Source organism: Atractosteus spatula, chromosome 18 (genome assembly GCF_055471065.1).
Source record: "Atractosteus spatula isolate fAtrSpa1 chromosome 18, fAtrSpa1.hap1, whole genome shotgun sequence".
Taxonomy (NCBI): Eukaryota; Metazoa; Chordata; class Actinopteri; order Semionotiformes; family Lepisosteidae; genus Atractosteus; species Atractosteus spatula.
Genome location: NC_142723.1, coordinates 11,953,409 through 11,965,122, shown reverse-complemented (window position 1 = coordinate 11,965,122; position 11,714 = coordinate 11,953,409). Strand labels below are relative to the sequence as shown.

Here is an 11,714-nt window from a genome sequence, read left to right as displayed (position 1 = left end):
CCGTCAAGCATGGTGGAGGGGTGATGATTTAAGCCACAGCTGCAGGACCTGGAAGCCTGACAACCATCGAGTCCACATTCTAGAGGAAAATGTGAGACCATCCGTCTAACAGCTACAGCTTAGCCGAATGTGGATCACAGAACAGGATGATGTTCCAGAACGCACCAGAAAATTTAGAACTGAAAGGCTGAAAAAGAAAAAAAACCTAGATTTTGGAACGGTCAAGTCAAAGCACAGACCTAAATCCCATTGAGATGCTGTGGTGGGACCCAGAGAGAGCTGAGCTTAAACCAATGCCCTCTAACATCACCAAGCTGAAGCAGTTTTGCAACAAGGAGTAGGCCAGAAGTCCTCCCAGGCGATGTCAGAGACTGATCAACACTTATAGGAAAAGTTTATTTCAAATGATTGCTGCTAAAGTGGGTTCCACGCGTTACTGAATCACAGGGTGCACTTTCTCACACAACGCTACTGAATGTTGGCTGATTTTTAAAATAAATAATGACAAAGTAAAATGTGTGTGTGTTATCTGTCATATGAGGTTAGATTTATGTACTGTTAGGACTTGGTGAGGACTAAATGAAGGCCTTTCTTACATCACTGTATATGTCCACTGCTACAATAACCTAAAGATTTAAATTATTAGAGTTGCAACCTGGCCACGAAATCTGAGACTGAGGAGGTTTTGGATGTTGCCTGAAACGGCAATTTATGTCAAAACGGCGAGAGGAACCTTTGCTGAATCGATATTGCCGCTTGTTTGCCGTGTAGGTCCCGACAATACACCTGTTCTGTAAAACTTTCCAGTACTTTTATCATTTTGTTCCAGCTCTGAAAAATGGCTTCGCGGCAAATGTAAATAAAGGCAGAAGTCTTTATGATCTGAAAGGATGAATCTGACATTTTCTGAAAACATTAATAGTGATTCTTTCGCTTTTTAGTTTTATTATTTTCAGTTGTTCTGTATTTTACGGAGCACACGTTCAATAAGAACGGACCTTGCCTTTCTTTTCTGTGGGAAATTACGCCTCGAATCATTACTGCCCCGTAAACAAACTAGAAAGACATCGCCCACGCTGAAATCACTAGCTTCTGTCGAGCAAATTATTGTGAACGATTTGACTCACGGCGATATGCCAATTGTATTGTTACTGTCTCAAAAGCGGCTTTTTAACTCGGTAGCGCTTGACGGACTGCTGGTCTGATGACGTCAGGTCCCGGCGCTGCGTCAGGACGACGTCTTTCGGATCAGCGCCTCACGGGCACCTGACTTCCGGGTAAATGACGACTTGCGGTGTTTTACAATCCAACGCCAAATTGACCCGTTTATCTTAATGTACAAAACATATCTCAAACTTAAAATATATCAAAGTTATTCTAAAAAACGAATATTGAGCAACAGATATGCAACGCCCATATATGTTGTCAATCTGTTATACTGTTGTGTTGTACTGCTTGAGCCTTATACTTCCAAAAATGAATCATTTCTGAAAGACTATTACGTTGTTACCAATTTGGGAAATAAACCATATTTGATTCACCCATGGGCAGGTAGATGGCGCCTTTCAGAAATTACAATCCGTTTTTGAAAGCAGCTGGGGTATGGTGGCATCTGTGTGCAACTAAGCATAAAAACGTTGTATAGTTAGGAGTTGTCTTTTAATGCCTCTTTTAATTAGAAATCCATTTCTCCTCTAGTGCCTGGAAAATGAAGACTAGAATTGCTAAATACAGTTGGATCTCAAATTAAAAGTAAATATTCTAGACTATACTGCATCTGTTTATACACCAAGACTGAAATACGGTACTCAATTTCTTGGAAACAAGACACAAGCAAGGTGAGGTAGTGGAAAGTTTATTTACAACCCAATAATCACAATGCAAAAAAAAGAGAAAGGTAAAGAAAAAAAAGATAACAAGTCTACTAATAATTTATCCCATCTGAAGCATGCAAACTACAATCTACAGCACAATGAGCCAGAGGTATAACAATTTCAGATACAAATTGACTGTTTATTTTAAAAACCTGAGAGGGAGTTTTGAAGGAATGTTTTACAAAACGCTTGCTACTTTTGCACTGTAAACCACTAGCCTGTTTTTTTCTGTTTTCTATCAATACTAACAAAAATACAAAATAAACTTCAACCTCCACATGAAGGCATTTGCAGTTCAATAAAAGATTTCAAAAAATTTCTCTTCCCCAAAAAAAAAGTTCTGATAAAGTTCGAGAGCTGGTGCTTAGGCGCGCTCGCCCCGGATTCGCCGAGCCAGCTGGATGTCCTTGGGCATGATGGTGACTCTCTTGGCATGAATGGCACACAGGTTGGTGTCCTCAAACAGGCCAACCAAATAAGCCTCACTGGCCTCCTACGAGAAAATGGAAAGAAAACAATGATTAAAACTATTTCCATGCTCCATATACAAGTTCTTATTAAGCACTTGACACCGTTCCCCAGCGTACATATCCTGACACTGCCAACCTCAGGAAAATGTGCACATTTCAAGAAACCTAACAAATTCTCCCTAAACAGGGGCAACAGAAACCAAGGTCCTAATGGCACACCAAATCCTAAGCATGATTGTATCGACTGAAAGACTTCTAGATATTTAACAGATGTAGCCATTGCTCCTGGATCAGTGACGCTCCGACTGTGGACAGTGAAAATTATTCATGTCTGAGGATAAAAGGGAGCAGTCAACAATTGTTGGTTGTGCAATGCAAAGCAACAGACTTAACCGCAACATGCATACAGGTTAAACCACTGCTCTTTCAGCCAAAATCTTTCACCTGTTAAAATCATTAAGAAAATCTGAACATAGTGGTATACTATACCTCTAATAACCTGGTCTTTCAGCTCTTAATCATAGCACGTAGTCTGGTGAACTGTTTACACCAATAAAAGAGACATACCTGGAGAGCACCAATGGCAGCACTCTGGAAACGCAGGTCGGTCTTGAAGTCCTGTGCAATTTCTCTCACCAGGCGCTGGAAAGGGAGTTTGCGGATCAGCAACTCTGTGGACTTCTGGTACCTACGGATCTCCCTCAGGGCAACAGTTCCAGGCCTTTTTTTAAAAAAAAAAGAGGGGAAAAAAAACATCATGCAGCTGCAGCAATACACACAGGGAAAAGAGTGGACTTGACCGGAAAATTTTCAAATAAACATAAAACAATATAAAAACCTCAGCACAAGACCAAATTAAATTAAAGCATTAAAAAAACAAGAACTTGGGCAAAGAAGTAAAGGAATCCTGAAATGGGGAACAGGACTGCAAAAGCTCACCTGTATCTGTGAGGCTTCTTCACACCACCAGTAGAGGGCGCACTCTTCCTGGCAGCCTTGGTGGCCAGCTGCTTCCTGGGCGCCTTTCCACCAGTGGATTTACGGGCAGTCTGCTTGGTACGTGCCATTGCGACTCAAGTCTCCGTGTCCCAAAACTACAATCGGAACAACAAGAAGGGAAGAGATTGAAGCACAAGCATCTCGTCCTGGCAAAAAGATTAAGTGAACCCCCTTCCTTGCGCAAAAAAATGTCTTCGAAGCAGGGAGTCTAATCCCGATAGGTGCCGATTTTAAGAAGACCCCCGCTGCTCCTGCCTGTGCCTCACGTCCCGCCCACGCTGTGACTGACGCAGGGCAGCCCAATGGCGGCCGTGGGGCGCTCTGGCGGCACACAACAGCAGCAGCTCCGGAAAAAGAGCGAGCTGTTATCCACCGAGGAGCAAAATCAACACCGGAGCCCAGAGCACAAAATGGCGGCTTCACCAGCGACCAGCAGCAGACCCACAGGAAGGTCTGCGGCCATATTCGCGTCACGACAGCCCGCGCTGCCGTTACCCCGAGCAGCCAAAAGTATTTTTTTTTTCTGATTAAGCGGGCCTGAATTAAAAATAAGTTGCCCGGCTTCGTTGCTTAATGAAAATTGTTTTCGACACTAAAAGACAAAGGATCTCATTCGGGGTCAGAGCAACTTAAAACAGGAACATGCAGCACGCATTAGGAAAACAAACGTACGAGACCAGTAAAAACTAAATGTTGATATAAAAAATACTAATAAGTAGTCAGCTAGATGTAGTGTAAGATAATACAAGTCTGCAGTTCATAAATTGAGAACTACCTTAAGGGCACAGCTCACTCATCCGCAGTTGAGCATCGGAAGGCGGGAGCGCTTTCCAAATTCTCATATCTGATGTAACCCCCCACCCCCACTTTTACAGAAAAAACTCGACACCCTTAAAACCTTAAACTCGGTAGTAACTCCGTCAAATTACTACAACAGGGACGAAAAGACGGAGCTCCCCCCCCCACTCCTCCTCCCCTCCTCCAAAACAAAACTGGCTCTCTCTTTTTATTTTTTTTTGCCTCTCTTTCCACCATTACGCGACGCGCAGAAGACACGTCCCCTCCGCCTGCTGTAACATGGCGCCTCGGAAGAGCCGCCCGCCGCCGCTTTGTCTCGCGCCGCTCAGCCGCCCGCACGAGGCACCGGGGAAGGCGAGGGAGCCCGACGGGGGGCGAATCGCGCCCCTCTCCGGGAGAGGGGCATCTTCGCGGTCCCCGGCACTCGACCCATTTACCTTGTAAAACACGATTTGGTAGTCTCGCAAAAGCGCCACAAACGCCGAGAGAGAAAAAAAGCCTCGGATATATGCGGCGCAGTTCCTATTTTCAGTACTTCAAGACGGCCAGAAGTCCGGAGATGGGGAGAAAGACCGCCAGCGCCGTATTCCCATAGCAATCAGCAAGGAAAAGAAGGCTTAGAATTGTTCACCAGCCCACGTATGCGCCTCACATGAAGAAATAAATGACTCTCATGTCTAATAAAGTTTTAAAAACGCATTAAAAAAAATAAGCACTTACTCGAGCGATCACAAACGCCTCTTCTTTCCTAGCGGCCAATTTCCACACTGCGCTACGTAAAAGCCGGAGAGGCCGGGCTTGAATTTATTCCCCCGTGACGCACTGCGCAGACCACGCCCCCATCGCGGCGGATTTTCTTTCTGATTGGTCGAGAAGCAGACGTACGTATTGGGGGAGCAGGGGAAATCCCCGCCCCCTAATGCGCCTCAGATGTCAATGTTATTGTTGCTGTACTGTGTTGGCTGTAGTGTGCGGAGGAGCAGACGAGTATGAACCTCCGGCGGGCTTTTTCAGGCTTTTTTCAGCCTGTAAAAAAAAATCACGACCGTAATCACTGATACATCTTAGGGCATGAAGGTCGTTCACAATGGAAACTGTAGAAAAATCTCCGAATTGGCTTGATCCAGTACAGCATGAGGGTTAAAAAAATCTAAGTATGTTCTCTGTCTCACAACATGCATAAATGGATTTTGTAATATCTGCCATCCGTATATGTGACAATTCACTAGTGGTATGATAAAAACACTACATTGCAATTACAAAACTCCTTGAAATACTACACCTAAGTAAACTTCCGTGACCTAAAACGGAATACGGTGACCGAAAAGCTCGTGATTTCGCCCAAAAAACAGGCTGATGTAGGTCATTCCTCCATGCTTTGTTTTCTCCTGTGCCTCTTAGTTATACGCTTTCAAAGAAGGATACAAAAGTGTGATATTCAGAATTTTTAACCATCTTCATTTTACATTTACGACCTGTGGACAGCCAAGATATACGCAACAGCAATTTTACCAGTCAAGTGTGTGAGCTTCGTAATTAAACTCGGAGAACGTGTTTCTGCAGGAACACGTCCTGGGTGTCAGCCACAGATTCTGCTTTTGTACTCCTGAGAAGCCATGGGAGCACTCTCGCCATCTTCTTCAAGTTCAGCCAGGCTAACAGCTTGTTATTACCCGCTTCAACTCCACACAAAGCCGAAAGTACTCGACCGCCCTCGACCACAGCCTTACACTCTAATAAATATGTGCTAATGCAGCTCATTAAGCTCTGCAGCCTGAAACTGTAATTAAACATATGTTTTACCTTTTATGGAGGGAAAACGCATTGGAATTATTTGTTTTGCACTGGAATTGTCTTTGTTGACAACATTAAAGATAGTTTATTAATCTTCAAATGTAACACTTTGTCAGTTATTTTATGCCTCCATGCGTATAATTAAATTTAATCACTTTTGCATGTTTAATGTGTTTTGCAGCATTGAATTCTATGTGTGCTTTGGTAGCAGTGTCACAAGACACTGCGTGGAGTTTGCATGTTCACTCCATGTTCACGCGAGTTAATAATAATAATAATTGCTTACACTTATATTGTGCTTTTCTGGACACTTCACTCAAAGCGCTTTACAGGTAATGGGGACTCCCCTCCACCACCACCAATGTGCAGCCCCACCTGGATAATGCGCCAGAACACTCACCACACATCAGCTATCAGTGGGGAGGAGAACAGAGTGATGAAGCCAGTTCATAGAAGGGGATTATTAGGAGGCCATGATTGGTAAAGGCCAATGGGAAATTTTGGCCAGGATACCTGGGTTACACTCCTACTCTTTACGAAAAACACCCTGGGATTTTTAATGACCACAGAGAGTCAGGACCTCGGTTTTACATCTCATCCAAAGGACAGCGCCTTTTTACAATATAGTGTCCCCATCACTATACTGGGGCATTAGGACCCCCACAGACTGCAGGGTGAGGGCCCCCTGCTGGCCCCACTAACACCTCTTCCAGCAGCAACCTTAGTTTTTCCCACGAGGTCTCCCATCTAGGTACTGACCAGGCTCACACCTGCTGAGCTTCAGTGAGTTGCAGGGTGATATGACTACCGGCTGCCATGACTGACTCAGTGACTGAGTTGCCACCAAGTGCTCCAGTTTCCCCCTGCATTCCAAAGACACGGTGGCTAGTGTGAGTGTCCTGTGATGGACTGGCCTTTCATGTGGAGTACACTCCTTCTTTATGCCCTGTATTTTCATGACAGGCTCTGGGGTGCAATGTGCAGCTTTCTCATAATGGATAGATAGAAGATGGAAATCCTGAGTCCATCCATTTAAAAAATAAGATGCTACACTGAAAATGGAAAAAAAAAACACTCTAGCATCTTGAAGGAATTCTGTACTAGCTATTTTTACACAGTAGAAACTGTAGAATGTGTTTTCACAAGCTTACAAGTAAAATGAAGCACTTACTGTATTTAGTATTGGATGACAAGGTCAAACTTTTTTTCCCCCCTAGAAACAGAAGACATTTTATCTATCAGAACATAAGTGCAAAAAAGAAAAGGTCATTTAGTCCATCTAACTCATTGATGTGTTTGTAGACAAATGATCCGAAGATCTCATTCAGACATTTCTCAGACAACAGACAGGGTATTGGCAGGCTAGGTTATTCTAGACTTCAACAACCCTTTGTGAAGAAGTGCCTTCTCGGTTTAAAATGCAATGTTACTGTATATCATTTCCTCCTGTGTTCTCTGGTTTGTGCATCATCATTGATTCTTAAGAAGGTCAGAATAAAGAGTATTCGTTCCCGTATTTATAATTTGTGTTTCCTTCAACCTGCATGTAACACTCTGTACTTTTCTGCATTAAATGTCATTTACATAGTCCTCAATTCTAAAACTTTTTCAATATCATTTTCTGCTACTACCAGAGTTTGCTGGTTCGCCTGTTTTGGTACTATCTATTAACTTCACTAGTTTACTAACTAATAATTTAGATAATTGATAATAACTTGCAGGTGATCCTGCATTGGACAAAGTGTTTAGAAAATTGATGGATGGAGGATATAAATTAAGAAAAGCAGCAGTCCTAATATAGATCCCTGGTGTATGCCTCTAATTATAGCACTTTCCCTCTGTCTAGTTATGGCTCATATTATCAAAAATCCTATTAAAACTGATCTCAGCTTTTCTTTTTTATTCTAAAGAGGGTTCAGTTCATACAAGGAGGACCTATGTCATCTTAAAAGTAACACAAGACATTTTATTCAGATTGCAACAAGCAAAAACATCTTCAGAGACGGACCTTTATGTATTTCCTAAGGGTTAAACAATTTAGCTAGTCCACTTGAATGTGGGAAATAACGTAAAGTACAATTAAAAATGTTCCAAGCTCACTATTCTTTTTTTCCTTCCAATGAGGGAAATGTAAAGGCATGAAAATGTGTGTGTGCTGGAACAAAAAGCAGTAGCCCCTAGTGAATCTGCTGTTGTTCGTTAGGTATAATAAAAATTGAATTAGATTTTGTGCTAAGAAATTACAGAGAAGGAGCTATTATTTCTCTGGCCCACTGTGAAAAAACATGGTGCACAGGCTTAAATGACTTTCCTTTAATTGACTTTACACTTGTCAGCTGGATTAGTAAATTGCATTTTGCAATTATCTGGCTTGTCAGTATCATGGAACAGTGTCCCAAATTAAAAGCCTGTCACTGTGTGCAGAGCAGTGTAATAATTATTATCTACTGTCATTGCTTCTTCTTCAGTGCCACTTGATTTATTCATCACTGCACTGGTTCCCAAGTAAGGAAGAAAAGGAACAGTACGTGATGAATATGAAAAACGTGCTCATAAATACCACTTTTTTACTGAATGGTACAAACTGTTTTCTTCTTTTTCCACTTCCACAATTCCATAATTGCCCCTCCCCACATCTCGTCATAAACCAATAACATTAAAATGGTGTCCTAAATTCAATCAAAAAGGAAAGATCTTGCTTTTCTCATGAAAAACCTGGCTTTGGCGTGTCACTGGGCATGGGGTATTACAAATTCTTTTATTTAGAGTACTTGCATTACTGTATTCGCCTAATAAACACCAAGTAGGCGTGTGCTGGAGTTTTGTTTCGTGCTGTCCTTCTCTGAAATACCCAGGTGTATAAAATCACAAGTGCCCAGCTGAGTTAATGCCATTGCATACCACCTTGGCCATATCATTGGACAGGGGCAAGATCACTCACCTGTTCATGTTTCAGCTGAGACCTGATTGGTGTTCATGCAAGAAAAAAAAATTGCTTGTAGAGCGCTTTTCTGGACACTCCACTCAAAGTGCTGTAATGGGGATCCCCTCCACCACCACCGGTGTGCAGCCCCACCTGGATGATGCAACAGCAGCCATAGTGCGCCAGTACGCTCACCACACATCAGCTATCAGTGGGGAGGAGAGCAGAGTAGGACCTCTGTTTTATATCTCATCTGAAGGATGGCACCTTTTTACAGTATGGTGTCCCTGTCACTATACTGGGGCATTAGAACCCAAATAGACCGCAGAGTGAGCGCCCCCTGCTGGCCCCACTAACACCTCTTCTAGCAGCAGCCTTAGTTTTTCCCAGGAGGTCTCCCATTCAGGTACTGGCCAGGCTCACACCTGCTGAGCTTCAGTAGATTGCCAATTGTGAGTTGCAGGGTGATATGGCCAGCAGCCATATTGGTTTTCAGTTCTATTGTATTACAAGTATGTGATTCATAAAGCAGTACTGCAGCAGTACCACAACAGAAGCTGCAGGCCTAACAGCAGCTGCCTAACACCCCCTGTCAGGAAAGTCTTGGATGCTTGCAGTGGAATGTGACTGTGCTACTGCTGCATCTCAAACCTTGTACTTCAGAGGTGTCGAACAATGGACATGCAGAGCCCTGATCCAGCAGGATTTGTAATCTTGCTAGGTAGTATTGTAGGTTTTTATAACCATCCCATTACCGACTTTATGTGATCAAATAAGCATGTGATATGTTAAAGTAAAGTATTTAAACACCATTTGGAACAATATTCTGAATACTCTTCAGCCCTGAGGGACAGGAAAGCTTATACTTAGTTGAGCAAACTAAATGAGGGCTGATTTGGGGTGGTCGATGATATCAATTGATACTGCCCTACCGGACTGGAGCTGGATACCCCTGCTGTGGCTCTTGCTGATACTAAAGCCTGCAGACAGATACAGAGAAGCAGAGGCGGGGGAAATTAAACAATGAAGTCCTCCAAAACAAAGATGTCCTGCATAAGATTAAAAAATGTTGGAGAATTTGTGCCGCTTCTTTAGTGTACTGTAGTTGAAGTCTGGAGGTTATTTATTTATTTTTTTCAGTTTCTGTTTTGAGCAGTGCAACGTCTCATCTGGAAAGTGAAAGCTAAGCCAATGCCTGACCAAGCGGTGAATTGGCTCATCAAATGGCCGTTTGTCACAGGAGTCTATTATGTTAAGACATAGTTCCTACTGCATTCACAAAAGCAAAGATTTCTTGCTCACTCGCGATAATTAGGGAAAACCGTGCGAGAACATCGGAAAAGGAGAACTATTTCAGCCTGTTCGCATGGGATCTGAGTCTAGATGTGGGGTGTCCAACCCCAGTCCTGGAGGTCAGTGTGTCTCTTAACAAGCTGCCCCAGCTCCTGACCAATCAAACAGCTTCTCCCATCTCCTCTGGTGCTGCTCCTTCAAAACGACCAGGAAACCCTGCAGGCACCCTGGCTCTCCAAGGCCAGGATCGGACAGCCCTGATCCAGAGAACAAATGTTCTCACTATACAGCTTCACAGTGTTTTTTTTTCGATTTGACCACATGGTGGCGTACGCGACACTTTCAGTTTTCAAGATGATTTCTTACTCGATCATAAACGAATTTAGAAACGGCAGTAAAGAGACGTGAATAAAGACATAACGAAAGAGCAATAAGGACATATTCCAAAACCTTTACTCAGTCTCAGACATTGAAATACATGCCACTAGAGACATAACAGTTTAGTTTTGCAAAAATGTAAATGTTTTAAAAAACGCAAAAAGTTTGCCGCATGTGAATAGCAATGCATTACTGAAACAACACCTTCCATTACAATTTTGTTATTCTCACAATGTACTTATCTCTTCTTTAAGGGAATTAAGATACTACTATTTTCTTATGTATTGTGGAAAAATAAGATATTCATTTCATAAAAGAACAAGTCCAGTTTAAGCCTACGCTGAAACGTACAAAAACAAAACATATTTCAGCTGTTGTGCCTCCATAGCAGAAATGTTATTTCTTTTAATTTTTTTAGCATGGACTTAATCTCTACATATTCCTTTGCAGCCAGCACACGCTGACACAGAGCTCCCCTCCTCCTCCTAACGGTAGAGCCAGTGCTGAAGAAAAGCAGAGCTGCTTGAGAACTGAAGAAAACTTCAAAACAAGAGGACGTCCTTCAGCCCCTCCCGGTTTCAACATTGCTGGGCTGGTCCCAGAGACACACACAGTCTGGACAGCACGGTGCTGGTGAACCAGGTCCCGAGCCCCACACTCGCTCACTGGGCACCACAGAATCAGCCAGTTACCTTCATGCGCCTCAAAGGGGTGTAGCCACACGTTTCACCACGTTTCCACCTCTTCTGGCCTGAAGAGGACTCTGTGTCAAGAACTCTGCATGAAGACCCTCAGGTTATAAAGTACAATCAAACCCTTCATCACTGATAATCACTATAAACCAGGTTTTCACAACTGCAGCTGTGATTGACTTAATGGAGGGCCACAAAAACTACAGCCTTCATTGATTTAATAACGGGATTCATTTGTACTAGTTCATTGTTTCCATCTCTCAGACGTGTTGGAGGCCATCTTTTCACAGCTGTGTTTCAGAGATAACTTACACATTCCCGACTTTTGAGTAGAATCTTTTTTCTTGCGTGCTTGTGAGCTCAGCTACTGTAAGTGTTCTGCAAGTGAAAGAGTATGGTGCGAATGAACAACAGCAGCCGTCTGGGCATCCAGGACCAGAACTAGGATCCCCCGTGAGAAGCCATGCTACTGTACATGCTTTTAATACAATGT

At 43.0% G+C, this 11,714-nt stretch overlaps 1 protein-coding gene across 2 annotated transcripts; it reads right to left on the bottom strand.

Annotated features, from left to right (window-relative positions):
- Positions 1 to 1,839: 1,839 nt before the first annotated feature.
- Positions 1,840 to 4,923, bottom strand: h3f3a (H3 histone, family 3A). Of its 2 annotated transcripts, none has more exons than XM_088937016.1 (4): positions 4,862 to 4,923; positions 3,284 to 3,438; positions 2,912 to 3,065; positions 1,840 to 2,367 (listed from the first exon to the last, which is right to left on the bottom strand). In XM_088937016.1, the coding sequence occupies exons 2-4, from the start codon at positions 3,409 to 3,411 to the stop codon at positions 2,239 to 2,241; spliced, it is 411 nt and encodes a 136-aa protein (XP_088793142.1). In that variant the 5' UTR covers positions 3,412 to 3,438; positions 4,862 to 4,923; the 3' UTR covers positions 1,840 to 2,238. The 2 variants fall into 2 exon arrangements, with proteins under 2 accessions (XP_088793142.1, XP_088793143.1); XM_088937017.1 differs by having other exon boundaries at positions 4,579 to 4,912.
- Positions 4,924 to 11,714: the final 6,791 nt, after the last annotated feature.